This window comes from Gossypium raimondii, chromosome 9 (assembly GCF_025698545.1).
Source record: "Gossypium raimondii isolate GPD5lz chromosome 9, ASM2569854v1, whole genome shotgun sequence".
In the NCBI taxonomy this organism is placed as follows: domain Eukaryota; kingdom Viridiplantae; phylum Streptophyta; class Magnoliopsida; order Malvales; family Malvaceae; genus Gossypium; species Gossypium raimondii.
The window spans coordinates 2,470,946-2,489,949 of NC_068573.1; the positions used below are offsets into that span (position 1 = coordinate 2,470,946).

General features: G+C 38.5%; 2 protein-coding genes across 2 annotated transcripts; both read left to right on the forward strand.

Moving 5' to 3' along the window:
• The first annotated feature begins 366 nt into the window (after window positions 1–366).
• LOC128032499 (uncharacterized) lies at window positions 367–1,652 on the forward strand. Its single transcript, XM_052620853.1, has 3 exons — window positions 367–464; window positions 609–1,106; window positions 1,211–1,652. Exons 1-3 carry the CDS (start codon window positions 367–369, stop codon window positions 1,650–1,652), a joined length of 1,038 nt encoding a protein of 345 aa, XP_052476813.1.
• A 1,050-nt stretch (window positions 1,653–2,702) lies between these two features.
• Window positions 2,703–5,123, forward strand: LOC105797378 (uncharacterized). Its single transcript, XM_012627361.2, has 4 exons — window positions 2,703–2,914; window positions 3,038–3,218; window positions 3,357–3,628; window positions 3,716–5,123. Exons 1-4 carry the CDS (start codon window positions 2,703–2,705, stop codon window positions 5,121–5,123), a joined length of 2,073 nt encoding a protein of 690 aa, XP_012482815.2.
• The last annotated feature ends 13,881 nt before the right edge of the window (window positions 5,124–19,004 follow it).

The window sequence follows — 19,004 nt, forward strand, 5'->3', positions numbered from 1 at the left end:
GAATCGCTTTCGGGATATATCCGTACCTATGTCTTCGTGAGATTTTCATCTCCGCATGGCCATAGGGAAATGTATCCCCCTGAATCGAACTCGGTCCATATGAGCCTATAATGGGTGAGGATCGAGGAATCTGCTGGTTCAGGTACCCTACTTTAGAACCAAACCACATGTAATGAGCCATAAGAACTGACCTAGGTAGAGCTACTCCAAATTTTAGTGCTTACCCAAATGAATGTTGTATTTATTGTCGCTTATTTTAAATCTTATTCTGTGTTTAATGCTAATTTACTTTGTTTGTGATTGCATGGCATCTTCATTCTAAAAGAGGTGTTGATTTACGTTCAGTTTCTTGGTAGAAAGCTTATCATGGAAAATGGGTTTTTTGATAAAGTAGAGGATAATGCGGCTGTGCGAATATGGGCTGAAACGACACAACGAGAGAAAGGCGATAGTCTTACCGAAGGGTACGTGTCAGAATTGTGGGATTTCACCCGTATCAGTGTAATCCAGAATGACCTTCGAGAAATGAAAGAAGTCTGAGATCAATGGGATGTCGAGACCAAGCAGCTGTTCTATTGTAACTACGGTGACCTACCTTATCTGCTTAGTGTCAAAGTGGACAAGTATTTATTCCGAGCCCTTGCTCAGTTTTGGAATCCTGCCTACAGTTGTTTCACTTTTGGAAAAGTAGATTTGACGCCTACTGTGGAGGAGTATACGACCTTGCTTCGGTGCCCAAAGATTCAAGTCGACAAGGCTTATTCCAGAACTGCTTGTGTCCCTCCATTGTTAAAGAAATTAATGAACATCACTGGGATGAGCGAGCAGTGGGTCGCTGCCCGGATCCAACAGAAGGGCGACAGTAAATGTGTTCCTTGGAAAAGTTTGCGAGATTTGGTGCTTGTACATCCTGACTTAAAAAAAAGGGTCGATGTCTTCGCTTTAGGTATCTATGGACTAGTGGTCTTTCCCAAAGCTTTAGGACACATAGACGAGGCTGTATCTGATTTGTTCGATCGGCTTAGTAAAGGGGTTACACCGGTTCCGGCAATACTTGCTGAAACTTTTAGATCCTTGAATGCGTGTCGAAAAGCAAGGGAGGGAAGGTTTATTGGATGTGCGCAGCTCTTATTGGCATGGTTCCATAGCCACTTCTGGAAAGTCAAAAAGGTCTCTTATCGGGTATTCTCTGATAGCTACTCCCCTCTAGGAGAATTGGTGGCACGCCAAGACGGGATGATATTTCAAAAGAAAAATGGATAGAGATACTCCAGAATCTCCAGGATGAAGATATTGAATGGAGGGCTCCTTGGTTAATTCCTGATGAGATATTGTACCGATGTGGAGATTTTGACTGGGTTCCGCTGCTCGGGATATGGGGAGCTATCGGATATGCTCCTCTACTCGTATCAAGACAGTATAGATCACGACAATTCATACCAGCAACGCAGGGGTTGGCCTATTGTGATTTTTCCTATAGGGAGGACAATTACAAGAAGAAGGTTCGAGAAATATCTAATGCCTGGAACCAGACTCGTCGAATGAAGATCTTAGCCGTGGGTCCGGCAATTACCCCCGAGTATAGTCAGTGGCGTGATCAAAGGATCAACGACAACATCCGGCGTCAAATCCAGAAACTGCTCGATCTTTAGAGGAACACTTACAAGTTTTGCCTTCTGAGATAGAAATCATCAAACAAGAATTTGAAAAAAGGAGTTTAGAATTGGGGAAGAAAATAGAACAACTAGAGGAAGAAAAAATGCAGTTAGGACTGGATGTGGACATTCAAAGATTAGAGGCCGATAAATTGAGAAAAGGAAAGAACAAAGCAGAAGAAGATTTAGACAGCCTGAAGACAGATTACAAGAAGTTGCGTAGGTCGGTAAGAGCTGCTGGCTTGGGTAAAATGCCAGAATAATGGCGACAAGAAATTCAGGAGGAAAAGACGAAAGCTAATCAATGGGAAAAGAAATTTCAGGATACTCGGGCTCGAGAAGTCGCCTTGGGAAAGAGTCTACTAGTCTGCCAAGACGAGAAGACGGAGTTAAAGGTCCGGATAACTGAACTAGAAAGATCGCTTCACTAGTACCGTAATCGTAATACTACGGTTGAATAAGGGCGAGCTTAGACAAAATTGAAGAATTAAAAGGACAAATAGGAGGGCTAGAGAATGCATTGCAAAATAGTGAAATCCGGATAGAGCTTCTGGAAGAAAATAATGAGCAGTGGCAAAGACAATTCCGTCGGTCTCAAGAGCAGATTAGAGAAAGAGATTATATTATGGGAGAGGCGGTGGCTCAAGTGCGCGAAGTAGCTGATCATCTGCAAACTCTAGCGGTTCAGGCTGATCTATTAAGTTTGAAGTATGAGTCAGAGTCGGACAGGGGCCGAGAATTAGCTTGGCTTCTTAGAAAGGTTAAGGCTTTGAGTGTAAGGGCAAAGCCATATATGTAGTTTATTTTATGTAAAGAAACTCTTTATCTAGTAAAGTTTTCTAATGAAGTTGAATTAGAATCAGTGCCTCTTTTTCTTTGCATTCTTTTCATGCATTGCATCACATCATATGCATTAATGACCATTAAAAAACCTAATCGAATAAAATCATTTCAGTTAACCTGGAAAACTGACAAAGTTACGGCACCCGAGCTAAGTCAAAAATTATGGACCAAAGGTTGGAGAAGCTAGAGTGACTTCAAAAAGAAATGCAAGACCAGTTGCAGGCGCAAATGAAAGAGCAAATAGAAAAGATTCAGCGTGACATGGTGCAAAAGATGGAGGAGTCCCAAAATGATCTGGTGGCTAAGATGACGCAATTATTGAAGGGAGTAGATAAGGGTAAAGGTCCTGTGATTGTTAGTGAAGAAGAAAACAATGGTGAACCACTTTATCCTCCAGGTTTCACGCCTCCGCATGCGTAAGTACAGACTGAGCTGCATCCGCGGAGACCCTCTGTGTCGGTTAGGCCCCAGCAGTTCCAAGGCGATGCTTCAATCCCAATGAATTTTTAACCCGGAGCGGGCTCTAATCCCGGTGATAGCCCGAATAATATTGCTGTCCCAGATCTTGATGAGATGGTTGAAAAGGACAAGGCGAAGGAGGAATTTCCAAAACAATTTGAGGAGAAATGGAAATGGATAGAAGAGAAGTTTAGGGTAATAGAAAGCATCGAAAGCTATCATGGAATAGATGCAAAAGATCTGAGCTTGGTTCCGGACTTGGTACTCCCTTACAAATTTAAGATGCCGGAATTCGAGAAATACAACGGGACTAGTTGCCCAGGATCCCATATTACTATGTTTTGTAGAAGAATGATGGGGTATATTAATAATGATCAATTATTAATACATTGCTTTCAGGAAAGTCTTACGGGAGCTGCGTCAAAGTGGTACAATCAGCTGAGCCGAGCTAAAATTGCTACTTGGAGGGATTTAGCACAGGCTTTCCTGAGACAATACAATCATGTCTCAGAAATGATGCCTGACAGGATAACTCTGCAAAATTTAGAGAAGAAATCGAACGAAAGCTTCAGACAATATGCGCAGAGGTGGCGAGAGGTGGCGATTCAGGTGCAACCACCGCTTTTGGAAAAAGAGATGACGACGCTTTTTATTAATACTTTGAAAGCCCCGTTCATCACTCACATGTTGGGAAGCGCTTCAAAAAATTTCTCGGATATAATCATGAATGGTGAAATGATTGAGCATGCCATTAAAAGTGGAAAAATAGATGGAGGAGAAAATAATAGGAGGGCACCCCCGAGGAAAAGAGAAAATGAAGTGAATAATGTGAATGCTTATGGTAGGTCAATTACCGTGAATCAACCAAAGAAAGTGGTTGCTAATCAACAGGGATCATCAAGACAAGAGTCGGGAGCTAGGCAAACTACTGAAAAGCCCCAATTCATGCCAATCCCGATGTCATACAAGGAGTTGTATCAGACTTTATTCGATGCACATGTTGTTGCTCCTCGTTACTTGAGTCCTCTACAACCCCCGTATCCAAAATGGTATGATACGAACACGCAATGTGATTATCATGCGGGAATTTCTGGGCACTCGATAGAAAATTGTACTGCTTTCAAGAAGGTAGTAGAAGGACTTATCAAATTAGGTGTTGTCAAACTTCTCGACTCACCTAACGCAAAGAATCTGTTACCTAATCATGCAGATAAGGGGGTGAATATGGTTAGCGAAGGTACGGGAGAAGAAGTCAAGACTGACATTGCTGAAGTAAAAACTCCATTGAAACGGGTCTGGAAAGAAATGGCAAAAAGAGGGTTGGTTATTTCAGATTCTGAGGAAGGGCATGAGATGGGAAATTATTGTGAATTTCACTATAAAACAGGGCATGTAATCCAAGAATGTGAAGGATTCAAGGCTTTGGTTCAAAGTATGATGGATAACAATGAGATGAGGTTTTATGAAGATGCGAAAGAAATGAGGAGTATATACGCGACAGAGTTGGGAACAAAGGCTCCAAAAATAAATCATCCTGTGGTCATTATTTCACGCCCTAAGGGTAATGAGGTTAGGGCTCAGGTAACACCGAAAATTGTAATCCAGAAACCATCAAATTTCTCTTATAGGGATAACAAAATGGTGCCGTGGAATTACGGGTGTAATGTGACCATTTTGGGAAAAGAAGCAGAAAGAAATCAGGAAATAGGTTCTTACACGCGCAATGGAAAAAGATATGACGCTCAAGCAGAGTCGTCCAGGGAAGAGGATTGGAAGAAAGAACAGAGGAAAGGGAAAGCAGTAGAAGTTGAGCCATTGGTAAATGAACCAATAAAAGAAGAGGAGGCAAAGGAGTTTTTGAAGTTTTTGAAACACAGTGAATACAGTGTTGTGGAGCAACTGCACAAACAGCCAGCCCGCATTTCTGTATTAGCTTTACTCTTAAACTCAGAAGTACATCAGAATGTACTTTTAAAGGTGCTAAACGAAACATATGTGGCTGACGATATTTCGGTAAACAAGCTGGATCGGTTGATCAACAATATTGGTGCTGACAATTTTATCTTCTTCAATGATGATGAAATACCATCCGGAGGAAGAGGTTCTACTAAAGCCCTGCATGTTACTGTCCGATGCAAAGGGTACACACTCTGGGGCCTTGGTTGATAATGGATCTCTGACCAATGTATTGCCTTTGTCCACTCTTAGTCGATTACCAATAGACAGTTCGCACATGAAAGCATGCCAGAGCATAGTAAGGGCATTTGATGGAACAAAAAAGGAGGTTATGGGGAGAATTGAGGTACCATTAAGGATTGGCCCAGTCACTTATGAGGTGGATTTCTTGGTAATGGATATTAAGCCTTCCTACAACTGTCTATTGGGAAGACCGTGGATACACTCAGCAGGGGCAGTACCTTCATCATTACATCAGAAGGTGAAGTTGGTATCGGATGATCGGTTGGTAACAATAGATGCAGAGGAGGATATTATCGCAATGATGACTAGCGATGCACCTTATGTGGACATCAACGATGAGGCACTAGAATGTTCTTTTCGGTCGTTAGAATTTGTGAACGCGATGTTTATTGCGGAGGGAAGTAGAATTCCAGTACCGAAAATATCCAGGACCACTGAAATGGGGTTGCGATTGATGGTAGGAAGAGGAGCCTCACCCGGGAAAGGATTGGGAAAATATCTTCAGGGAAGGATTGAGGCACCAATGCCGAAGGAAAAGTTTGATAGATTTGGCTTAGGATACAAGCCAGACATGAAGCAGAAGAAGAAAGAAGTAGAGAAGAGACAAGAGAAAAGAAGGGCGCGTTTGAATGGACATGAAGCTAAGTGTGAGCCTTTAACCTTTCCCCACATATCTACATCTTTTGTGTCGGGAGGATTTATTCATTCTGAATGTGGAGTGTCCGGTAACGGCATGGGAAGAATGTTGGAAAATGTTTATACCAACGCCATAGAAGCAACGGAAAGGAGGGCCTTGTTGGAGATCCGCCTTATGAGCACAAGCGAAGCTAAACAATTAGATCATCAAGAAATCCTCGTAGTCTTTAGGGCTTATTCAGAGTAATGCTCAAAACATTCCTGTTGTTTGTTGGCCTAGAAACGATATGAAATCTTTTGTGAAATAGGCCTTGGGCCTAAATATCATTATTTTAATGAAATACGTGTCTACGTTCATCTCGATCAGTCACTTTTTTTCCTTTTATATGCAAATAAATATTTTTCATTTGATTGATTGTCTTACAAATAATTCTTTCATTTGTAACTCTTTTGCACAAACATATTCACAAATTTATATATTCTTGGTATATTCTTTGATATGCCCTCATAGGTCTTCAGATATCAATGACATGAGTGACGCTGCTTCAAACGCGGAGCCTATTTTTGAGCAAGAAATGTGTTTAGAGGGATCCCACGACTTTGAAAATGACGAAGATTATGATGCGTCTCCGGACTTGTTAAGAATGGTGGAACAAGAGGATAAGCAGATCCTACCTCATAGGGAATCATTAGAAATAGTGAGCCTAGAGGATGGAAAAGAGGTGAAAATTGGAACTGAAATCACCGCAAAGACAAGGCAAGACCTCATTAATTTGCTCCGAGAGTTCAAAGATGTTTTCGCGTGGTCGTACCAAGATATGCCTGGGCTAAGTACTAACATTGTGGTGCATCGTCTGCCCATAAAGGAGGATTGTAAACCCGTTCAACAGAAGCTTAGGAGAATGAGACCTGACATTGTGTTGAAAATAAGAGAAGAAGTCAAAAGACAATTCGACGCTGGATTCTTACAAGAGGTCAAGTATTCGGATTGGGTAGCCAACATCGTCCCTGTGCCCAAAAAAGATGGAAAGGTACGAATGTGTGTGGATTATAGGGATTTGAACAAGGCTAGTCCAAAGGACAACTTTCCACTGCCTCACATTGATACTTTGGTAGATAACACGGCGGACTATTCATTGTTTTCTTTCATGGATGGTTTCTCTGGATACAATCAAATAAAGATGCATCCTGGAGACATGAGGAAAACCACATTCATTACCTTATGGGGAACATTTTGTTACAAGGTAATGCCCTTCGGATTAAAGAATGCGGGAGCAACATATCAAAGAGCTATGGTGACTTTGTTTCACGACATGATGCACAAGGAGATCGAAGTCTATGTTGACGATATGATCGCGAAGTCTAGAACGGAAGAAGAGCATGTTCAGGTCTTAAAAAGGTTATTTTTGAGATTAAAGAAATTTCAGCTCAAGCTTAACCCAGCCAAATGCACGTTTAGAGCCAGATCAGGGAAGTTATTAGGCTTCATAGTTAGCAAAAAGGGGATCGAGGTTAACCCAGACAAAGTAAAAGCAATACGAGATTTACCTCCCCCGCGCACTCAGAAGGAGGTTCGAGGTTTCCTAGGGAGGTTGAATTACATTGCTCGGTTCATCTCACAACTGACGGAGAAATGTGATCCAGTATTCCGGCTCTTAAAGAAACATAATCCGGATGAATGGGATGAAGAGTGTCAGAGGGCTTTCGATAAGGTAAAGCAGTACTTGGCTAATACTCCAGTCTTATCACCTTCAAGTCCAGATAGGCCATTGATATTGTATCTAACAGTGTTGGAGAATTCCATGGGATGCGTATTGGGCCAACATGATGAGACGGGAAAGAAAGAAAGGGCAATATACTATCTCAGTAAGAAATTTATCGATTACGAAATGAGGTACTCATCAATTGAGAAGTTGTGTTGTGCTCTAATCTGGGCAACCCGAAGACTAAGGCAGTATATGTTGTATCACACGACTTGGCTGATTTCAAAGTTAGATCCTTTAAAGTATATGATGGAATCGATCGCTTTGAACGGAGAATGGCTAGATGGCGATCTTGCTCTAATTTGATATAGTATATGTCATCAGGAAGGCCATAAAGGAAGTGCAATAGCCGATTTCCTAGCTAGTAGAGCCTTGGAGGACTATGAATCTTTGAATTTCGATTTTCCAAACGAGGACTTGATGTATGTGGCGAACACTGAAGAAAATCCTCAAATGGATCACGTATGGAAGTTAAATTTTGATGGAGCTTCAAATGCTACGGGTAATGGAGTTGGGGCAGTCTTGGTATCCCCAAGTGGAGATCATTATCCTGTTGCTAGCAAGTTGGACTTCGATTGTACAAATAATATGGCAGAATATGAAGCATGTATTATGGGCATTCGTGCAGCCATTGAACGGAACATCAAAGTGCTGAGAGTATATGGGGATTCAGCGTTGGTGATATACCAACTCAAAGGGGAGTGGGAGACTAGAGATCCTAAGCTAATCGGTTATAGAAAACTAGTTCTCGAATTGGCTGAGGAGTTTGACGATATCACTTTCTATTACCTCCCACGGGAGGAAAACCAAATGGCTGATGTATTAGCTACTCTAGCTTCGATGATTCAGGTGAATAGACTTGAGGCAATGAGGCATATTCAGATGAGTATCTCTGAGACCCCGGCTAATTGCTGCAATATTGAGGAGGAGGGAAAAGATGATTGTCATTGGTATCAGAGTATCCTACAATATGTGAAGAATCGGGAATACCCTGATCAAGCGACAGAGAATGACAAGAGAACTCTGAGAAAGATAGCCATTGAATATGTCTTAGATGGAGAAGTGTTATATAAAAGAAGGAAGGATCAAGTACTGTTAAGATGTGTGGATGCTGTGGAAGCCAAGAAAATTTTGGAAGAAGTCCATGAGGGTATTTGTGGGACGCACGCCAGTGGTTTCACGATGGCCGGACAGATCATGAGATTTGGGTACTATTGGCCCACCATGGAAGGAGATTGTATTGATCATGCCAGGAAGTGCCACAAATGCCAAATTTACGGAGACAAAATACACGCGCCTCCTTCACCTCTTCACATCATGACCTCTCCTTGGTTGTTTTCCATGTGGGGTATGGATGTTATTGGGCCAATATCACCAAAGGCTTCTAATGGGCATCGCTTCATCTTCGTAGTAATTGATTACTTTACCAAGTGGGTGGAAGCTGCTTCATACGCAAATGTCACGAAAGCAGTAGTCAGCAAATTCTTGAAGAAGGAGATCATTTGTCAATATGGAATGCCTGAGAGGATCATATCCGACAATGCGATGAACTTGAATAATAGCACAATAGCTGAGGTTTGCAGCCAATTTAAAATTAAGCATCATAACTCATCGCCGTATCGTCCAAAAATGAATGGTGCAGTGGAGGCGGCCAATAAAAACATTAAAAGGATTGTGGGGAAAATGACTGAAACCTACAAGGAGTGGCATGAGAAATTATCATTTGCTCTCCTTGCCTATCGAACATCTGTTAGAACTTCTACCGGGGCAACGCCTTTTTCTCTGGTTTATGGAATGGAGGTAGTATTACCCATTGAAGTTGAAATCCCTTCTCTACGGGTGCTATCTGAGCTACAGTTGGATGAAGCCGAATGGATCCAATCTCGGTATGATCAGTTGAACCTAATAGAGGAAAAGAGGCTAAGAGCTATTCACCATGGGCAAATGTACCAGAAACGAATGATGCGAGCCTATAATAAAAAGGTTCGCCCCCGAGAATTTCGTGAAGGGGACTTGGTACTAAAAAAGATTATTCCTATGCAAAAAGATTTTAGAGGAAAATGGATGCCAAATTGGGAAGGCCTTTATGTTGTAAAGAAGGCCTTTTCTGGTGGAGCTTTGATCCTATGCGAGATGGATGGCAAAAGTTTACCAAATCCTGTAAACGCAGACTCCGTCAAGAAATACTTCACTTGAAAGAAAGGGGAACCAAAGTGAAAACCCGTGAAGGGCGCTTTGCTTCCTAAAAAAAACTTTGGAGAGGCCAAGGTGAAAACCCGTAAAGGGCACTTTGAGACCAAAGGGGGCTTGAGTCGAGTCCGGCACCGACCCGGATAGATGATGCCCTATCGCACTCCCTTCTTTCCGCTATCAATCCGCTTTATCAAAAACCCGGAAAGGGCGACTCAAGTATTGGGCAGGATTGGGACATCAGGTGATTTGAGCGGATCAAATTTTGATCGGGGGCATATGATGATCTTGCTTTACTTGAACCAATAAGAAAGGATATGCAACGTCTTGGAGCATTGACAGAGTATTGTAGATCTCCTGAACACATGTCAAACTCAGAAGGGTCTTCAGAAAGTTTGTACAGAGAAATTCAAGCTGCGATAACTGGGGCACCTAGTTCTTATGTGTATTCTTGAAAATACATTCTTTTCTTTTCTTTCTTTCTTCTTTCTTCCTTTCTTTTTGTGAAAACGCACATTCTCAATCCACTTCTTTGTTACCTTTCTTTCGCTATCTTTGATGTTTTATTTGAGTTATGATCAGAACTAGCTTCATTCTTATCCATTGTTATGATCTTTTCGCAAACATGTTGCATTGGAATAATGATTAACGAACTAATAAAACTTTCAAGAAAGAAGTTTTGCACATTACTCTGGAAAATTTCTAAATAATATAGGAACCTGAAACAGGATAATTGTTTAGAACACTAAATTCAAGAGTTGGAAATTTGAGAAAGAAGAGTCTAAATTTAGACTTTTTCTTTGGATTTTGTTGCCCAAACATGGACTGCACAAAACGACAAAATGTCGTGTTGGTGACAAAGCTTCAATGAACAAAAGAGCAACGATCACAGAGTGTTAAGAAGGTTTTTGGAAGAGAATTCCACAATCATGCATAAACATTTGGTGCGATACCTTGAGAATGGTGTAGAAGACCAAGGAGATTCAGATCCTGTATCCCTAAATTACAGCAGGAGAAGATTGAGGAAAAGCCACATATTTCTACCCTTGGATTGCAGTGATGCGCCCTAATGGATTTAACTTTGAGGTTTACAGTGGGGGGCAACTTGGCTAAATGTTTCTTCAGAAAAGCCAGTCAAGTGAGGAGGCGTTGTAGCGCGTCAGTTACAAAGCCTTAATAAACTTCAAGTAATGACAACCTAAGTGGGATCACTCTCAAAAAATAATAATAAAATCCTGCATTCTTGCAAACACCATTTACACGTGTCTAGTTAGGAGCATTTGATTCATTTTGATCATGCCATCCTAATCATTAGGCATAATTAGGCATTACACAGGTCATGTTCCCAGAGAATGATCGGTGAAGATCGAAAAACAAAACCTTACCTTCATCGACATAAGTGGAGTGGTTGAAGCCGAGATCTTATCTCCCGAGATTACAGTGAGTAGATCAAGACACTATCATATCTCCCCGAGTTTACAATGAGCGGATTAAAATAAAGGATCTCATCTCTCGGGTTACAGTGGAGTAGATCGCATCAGGTCTTATCTCCCTGAGGTTACAGTGGAGTAGACCGAAGAATTTCAGATCTTATCTCCCTAAGGTTACAGTGGAGCAGATTGAAGCCAAAGATCTTATCTCCCTGAGATTACAGCGGAGTAGATCGAAGACACTATCCTATCTCCCTGAGTTTACAGTGGGGCGGATTAAAATAAAGGATCTCATCTCTCTGAAGTTACAGTGGAGTAGATCGCATCAGGTCTTATCTCCCTGAAGTCACAGTGGAGTAGACCGAAGATACAAGTATTATCTCCTTGATGTTATGGTGGAGCAGACTAAAACCATAAACTTCATCCCCCTGAAGTTGCTGCAAAGAAGATTGAAGCTACAAATCGTATCTTTCTGAAGTGTAGTGGAGTGGATCGACGCAACAAAACATAGTGGACTGAAACAAAGCTACTTGAAGAAAGGCGTTAAGAGAAATCAAGACTCGGCGAGACCGGGTAAATTTGGTCTTTCTTAGTCTTTGCTCTGTTCTCGTTACGCGACAACGAGCAAAGAGGGGCAGCTGTACAGACCAATTTTACCCAGTCCATTTCCAGCAGACCCAAAACCCAACTACCCACCTAAACACTAGCCCAATACCCAAATAACATTACAGGCCCCGGGCAAACCCAAATTAATTAAACTAATCTACCAGCCCAACTAGCAAAACCCGAATAGCCCAAACCCGAATAGCCCAATACCCTTCAGCCCAAACCAATGCCCAAGCCCGAAAACCAAAGTCAACTTAGGGTTTCAGTGTCTGAAACCCTAAGCGCCTCCTGCTGCAGACCTTTGGTCTTCAGCCCCCACCACCGCGCGTCTGTCACCGCCCCTGTCGTCCGTCAATCATCTACAGGAACCGTACACGCAAGCAGCAAAGAAACACAGCAAAAATAGCATAAAAAATAGAAGGAAATCGGCTATAAAAGGTCGGATTTTCCCCTTGTATTTTTTTTAACGAGATCAATACAGAAAAGCAGATTAAAAGAAATAGAAAGGTTGATCCCAAAATTTTTCTTTCTTGTTCTGTTCTTGCGCATTTCGTTTCACTGATAGGATTATTATTTTACTTATTCTCTTTATTCCTGTAAATTAAAAAGGAAAGTGAAAAGAAAAAAGGGAAGAGGGTGCCTACCGGTTTCGAAAGCCTGTCGCCGAAATTTCTTTCTGGTGTTGGAATCGGACCGAGAGGGGCACGAAAGACCCCTCTTTTCTCTTCTTTCCGGAACTAAAGGGACAATTCTCTTGCGGGGTTTGAAAGCGGGGTTTTAAAAAACCGGTGTTTGAAGGCACCGACCACCGCCTGCGGTGGAATCACGGCGGCCTTCGGCCTGGAAGTCTGACGGTCGGACTTAAAGAGGGAGAGAACAGAGAGAGTTCTCTATTTTTTAAAAAAAATGAAACCAGAATGTTTGTTTTGCTTTTTTTTGCTATTTATGCAGGTCATCATACGACGCCGTTTTGAGCTTGAATATTGTGGCCAAAACGACGCCGTTTCACCTAATGCCCGTGACCCGACCCGTTGGCCCTCAGGATCCGCGTGTTTCTGCGGTGAAGGGTTTATTTGCGCTAAGAGCCCTTCCTCTTTTGAGCTGTAGGGCAATAGGGTCCTCGTGGTTTTTTTATTTTTGACCATATAATTTTCTGTTTTTTCTTTTTGGTCTGGATTATTAAAACACTGTGTTTGGGGGCTGGGAATATTGCCCAGGTGACCCTTCGTCCCTTAAGCGCGGTCTATTTCAGTCCCGGGCCACCCCTTTTTGATTTATTTGCGATTTGGGCCCCCCAAAGTTCTATTTTCAGTTTAAATTAGTCCTTTTTATTTATTCACTCATTTTATTATAATTTATACTTCGAAGTTTGTTTTAACTGCAATTCGATCCTGTATCTATTTAATGTCAAGTTCATTTAGTTTATTCATCCATTGTTGTTCTGTTTTATTCATTCATTTATTTATTTTTGCATTTATGTATTTCTTTATTCTTCTTGTATTTATGGTTTACTATATTGTTTATTCCTTTACTTACACTACATTATTATTATTATTTATTGTGATCATCCTTATTAATGTTTATTTCATTTTTATATTTCTAGTACTAGAATACATAATTAATATGGTTATTGTTACATTTGGGTGATTATTGTTATAATTATGTCAATATTATTTTGTATCTTATGATTTATGATTTATTTTTTATTTTTTAATAATCTACTAATATAGTTATCTCATGTTGCATTAGTATTATTGTACTCGTATAGTATAAAATAAATGTTAGTCCTTATATTGTGTTTGCATAAATTAAATTTACATCTCATCAAATACTCAAATAACTTCTTTTAAAATAAAGCAACATGTCGTATTTAGGAATTCAAGAAAATCGTACTCTAACTTACGGGGTTTCAATTTTCTCGAAAACTCGAATACACGAATCGTTTCAATCAAAACTTTTAAATATTATCGGGGATTTATGAAAGATTGTGTTCTAACTTACGGGACATGATCTCTTTTAATAAAACCCGAAATAATTGAGCTTTTCCAAAAGTATTTTTGGGCATTCATTCTCACATCGGGAATTTTTGATATCGTGTCCTAACTTACGGGACGTGATTTCTTTTTCTCGAATAAACGTGAAAATATGCCTTTCTCAAATTTTTATACAAGGATCGTATTTTTTAAAACTTTTTTTACTTTTTCATTTTCGACATTTAAGACGTGAACTAATCAGCTAGGTACCAATTTTGGGCGTTACGAGGGTGCTAACCCTTCCTCGTGCGTAACCGACTCCCGAACCCATTTTTCTAAATTTCGTAGATCAAAACTGTTGTTTTAATAAATTAAATTATTTATCAAAAACAATTGCTTTTTGAGGTGATCCGATCACACCTCATAAAAAAGGATTGGTGGCGACTCCCATTTTCGTTTTCATTTTCAAAACCCAAGTCGACCCCGTTTTCAATACAAAATGGTGTCAACAGTTTGAATTTGGTTTTCATATGTTAGTTTGATTAAACTTTTAATGTGGATTGGCTTTATGATTCATATATTCGAATCTAGTATAAATGATTCGTGGACATTTGAGTTTAGTAATGTTACAAATGTATTGTTATTCTTTGGTGCATGAAAGGTGATAAATGATTGTGCTGAATTGTGTCTTATATGGTAATGCCTCGAAACTTTAATCCGGCGACGGATACGGGTTAAGGGTGTTACAACTTTAGTGCTCTCTGTTTAATAGTGCATAACAATGCACCTCTGTATCAGTTCTGTGTATCGTAAGTGTTCTGTTTAGTCTATTGGGCCTCTGCTAAAAAGGTAAACAATTTTCGTTACAAGGTAAAGGTTTATCTTCGATTAATGTTTGAAATATTAAATTAGTAAAGAGAATACGTAAGTAATTTGAACGTATTTGAGGAAGTATAAGAAATACAAAGACTAGTAAGTTAAATATGTAAAAATAAATTGTGAAAGAAATAGTTAGGAAATCATGAAAATTTACACTAAATGGTGAAATATGATACATGTATAAAAATAGTAGTAATTTTTATAAGTTGATTTGAAGACTTAAGGACTAAATTGTGAAATAAGTAAAAAGTTACAAATGAGTATGATAAATAAACAAAGAAATGAGATATTGGAAATTAAGAAATTTAATAGAATTTAAATATCATGGGTACTTACTAAGTCTTCACCGACTTAACGCGTTTATTTTCAACGCGTAGGTATAGTGATTTTGAAGAGTTGTAGTTGAGGTTGTGAGCATCCATCTCATCACATCTCCAATTGCCTAGAGAGTATGTGATGGGTGTCGAATCTACCAATATAAACCTACGCCTTAGTTTGAAAATTATGCAGTATAGGGAGTAGGGTCGATCCCTCAGAGACTGGTTTACTGTAAATTGTTGCTCGCTTGACCAGATTTATGTCGGGGCAGCTGTCGTGCCCAAGACGTTCGGGGATAAAATTTGAAAACCGAAATTAATGAAAAATAACGTCAAAAGTAAAAGTTGAAAACAAAATAATAAAAACTGTGAAATAAATATTAAGAAAAAATTAATTAGAATGAGCTCAGCTTTAGGCGCGAATTTTCCTCGTCTTTGAACCGATCCTCGAAACTGGATGAACTCCTCTTTTCCAATAAGCTAGTTATAGCTACCAAGGACGCCTCAGACACCAACTCATCCTTGTGTAAATTAGTTATGGAACGTCCAATAACTAACTCTTACTGATCGAACAACCACGAAACGTTTGTGATTTAGAACTCCGGCAGCTTTGCGTTCTAGAAGAGCCTAGCTCGAACCAATGCCCTCAACCGCGTGGGACATTTAAATCCGGTTACTACTTCCCTTGACGGAACCAAACAACAATCTCCACTTGGCACGCCAATGTGTTCACAGAAAACCGATTAGAAACGTTCCTTTCGGAATTCCAACTGTACGTCTAATCACACTAAATCAAACGACGTCCTTTTTGACTTAGTGTTGATCTGACTTTATGAGCTAACAAAATCATACTCTTAATCCGGAGAAGTAATAAGTACTGGAATTTTAGGAGTTAAATGGCTCGGGTTCGTAACTCACGGGTTTTGACGAGGCTAATTTCGGCCTAAAGCTGAAAATGGGTTTAGTTGGCTAAGGTTTGAGACATGTTGGTATTTGATAAATTAATTAAGATAAATGGGTGAAAAGGTGGGTGATGTGATTGAGTATGAGGGTTGGAATATATTAAAGTGGGGTGGTTGACTATTTGGAAAAAATTTGAAAAAGGAATTGCAAATGGCTTGATTTGGTGATTAGCTACTGGAAATTAAAAATTGAAGGAAAGGAAACTAAAGAAACAACAATGCTACGTGAGAAAAGAGAGAATGTATTGAAAGACAAAAACTTAATATTTTTTATTGATGAATTGATGAACAATACATGCTCTATTTATACTAGAGGATTTACTAAATTAGGAGCCAACTAGTCATAGAAAATTAAGGAAAAAAATATTCCATGACAACAAATATCCCAAAATAATCTCCCCCACTAAGTCAACAAAATTTTCAGCTAATTAATATTGGAAAAATTCTACTTTGGCCCTCCTTCATTGCTTCTTTCTTTAATTTGGCCCAATTGTTTCATTTTTCTTCTATTTAGCCCCAAATTGCATTCCTGCACAAAATTCAACAAATATGGCAAAATTAGTGGTGCATTCTCATAAATTAACCAATTTAATTACATAAAATATGTAACTTTAGCATTTAATCAGTATGTTTCAAAATTTTGAATAAATGGCATGTACTTAAGATAGGTAGTAAAATATAAGTTATGAAAACTTTATTTTTTTTAATGTTCAAATATATTAATGATTAGCCAAAATCACTTTGGCACCAAATGTAATATTCCTATATCAGGTTCCTTGGGTCGAACCGGGTATAGGGGTGTTACACCATGCCAACAACTATCAAAACAATGTAAATATGCATATATTCATGTTAACACACTAATTCACTAAATATGCATACTAACTTATCATTATCATTCATTTCATAAGCAATTGAATCAATTCATATAATCATTTATTGTTACATGTATGTATTCATTTACCAACATCAACAATTTAACACATATATTCCATTTCATATTGGCATTTCAACCATTTACGAGCCTAATGGCTTTTTCATACTTATTTGGCCTTTAAGGCTAAATTTTGATTCTTTTCACATTCTATCATATATTCCATTGCAATTTCATGTCATATACCATTTATTCGATTTGTATGTTTATAACCCTATTGACCAGACATGGACTCGGAACGGATACACGGATCTATCACCCAGGGTTGTTGGACAACGATGACGCGAAACATATACATAATACCACCCTGGATTGCCTGGCAATGATTGCTATCTTAATATGATAAATTGTCACCTTGGGTTGCTAGGTAACGATGGTTTCCAGTTGATAATTTGACCCTATGACATGTCAACTGTAACACCTCTTAACCATATTCGACACTGGAATAGGGTACGGGGCATTACCGGAGTTTACTAATTAATTTTCAGACATTTCATTTTTACCTAACGTTCATATTTATAACCAATCAAAATCAAAACATTAATGAGCTAACGTTAACCAAATTAACTTATACACGCCATAATAACCAGAATCAAGTCATCCAAAATTACCGATAGAACCAAGTGGATAATGTGATATATCTCCAACAAGCTTCCGATAATCATTTCAAAACATCTAATAACTATAAAAATTCCATAAATTGTTAAACTTTCAAATTATTAACATGCTTTTATAATTCTTCACAACATAAATAATGTAACATTTCCTACCAACCACAATCAAGCTTAGATAATCATCTCACTTGCATCTAATAATTGTACATATTACCAATAATAATTCAATTTCAATATTAAAACACATATCCATATAATATTCATCATAAAATAACATTCACTTTAATTAAAATTATACGAATATAGTTCATACAAACTTACCAGTGATATGCGAAATACCAAGATACAAGGGCATTTTAGTAATTTTCCATTTTCTCGATTTTCTACCCGATCTTGATCTAAAATTAATTTTCATTTAATAAAACAACTCATTTCATGCAATTTGGTCATTTTGACATTTTTCCAAAATTACCCCTAAAGTTTTACTTTTATTCAATTCAGGTCCAGAGCCCAAATCATGCAAATTAACCATTTAAAATGCAAACCCATGCTAGCAGAATATCCATACACTTATTTTCCTCCTCCTCCTCTCCATTCCACATCCTTAATATATATAACATACTTATATGTAACATTATCTATAATTTCACATTTATTTATATTCATTCAAAGTTGTCCACTTGAGTCATAGTCACTAAATTATTTATATCTTGAGCTACAGAACTCCAAATTAAGATACGTTAATTTTATATGAAACTAGACTCACATATCTTCTTACCATAAAATTTTAAGAATTTTTAGTTTAGCCAATAAGTACAGTTTATTCTTTAAAGTCATCCTTGTTCTGCTGTCTGACAGTTTCGACCCTTCTTCACTAAAAATTAATTATCTCATCGTACGGGATTCGGATGATGTTACCGTTTATTTATATTAAAAATAGACTCAGTAAGGATTTAAACATATAAATTTAAGCCACTAATTATTTTTCTCCAATTTTTTTTGATTTTCCAAAGTCAGTACAGGGGAACCCAAAATCATTCTGACCTTATCTCACAAAACCTATTATATCTCATAATTTACAATTCCATTGCTTACACCGTTTCTTTTATGAGAAACTAGACTCAATAAGCTTTAATTTCATATTTTTTTCATCCTCTAATTAAATTCATATGATTTTTGGTAGATTTTCAAAGTCAGACTACTGCTGCTGTTTCAAAACTATTTTAGTGTAAAATGTTGATAACTAAATTTATAACACTTTCCTTTCCTTTCTCTTCAATATATTCATCACTTTCTCTTATTTGCCTTTACTAACATAACAAGAATATAGAACCTTATATAATGAAACTTTACCTTAACATTAATTTCCTACTTTTTCAATAATATCAAACTCAAAAGTATATAAAAATCTTGATGTTCTTACCTTATGCCATTGATTTCAATCTTTAACTTGATTTTCTCCCTCCTCCAGCTTCTATTTCTTGAATCTAACTTGATATTCTAGCTCCCCATAGTCTCCTTGCCATCTTTCTCTCTTGATGGAT

Excerpts from the sequence above, each read along its gene's own strand:
- LOC128032499 (XM_052620853.1), top strand. The coding sequence starts at position 367 with ATGGAAAATGGGTTTTTTGATAAAGTAGAGGATAATGCGGCTGTGCGA. Across the intron at positions 465-608 it reads GGCGATAGTCTTACCGAAGG|TGTCAAAGTGGACAAGTATT; the intron begins GTACGTGTCAGA and ends TTATCTGCTTAG. Across the intron at positions 1,107-1,210 it reads CGAAAAGCAAGGGAGGGAAG|GAGAATTGGTGGCACGCCAA; the intron begins GTTTATTGGATG and ends ACTCCCCTCTAG.
- LOC105797378 (XM_012627361.2), top strand. The coding sequence starts at position 2,703 with ATGCAAGACCAGTTGCAGGCGCAAATGAAAGAGCAAATAGAAAAGATT. Across the intron at positions 2,915-3,037 it reads GGTTTCACGCCTCCGCATGC|CCCGAATAATATTGCTGTCC; the intron begins GTAAGTACAGAC and ends TCCCGGTGATAG. Across the intron at positions 3,219-3,356 it reads TGAGCTTGGTTCCGGACTTG|GAAAGTCTTACGGGAGCTGC; the intron begins GTACTCCCTTAC and ends CATTGCTTTCAG.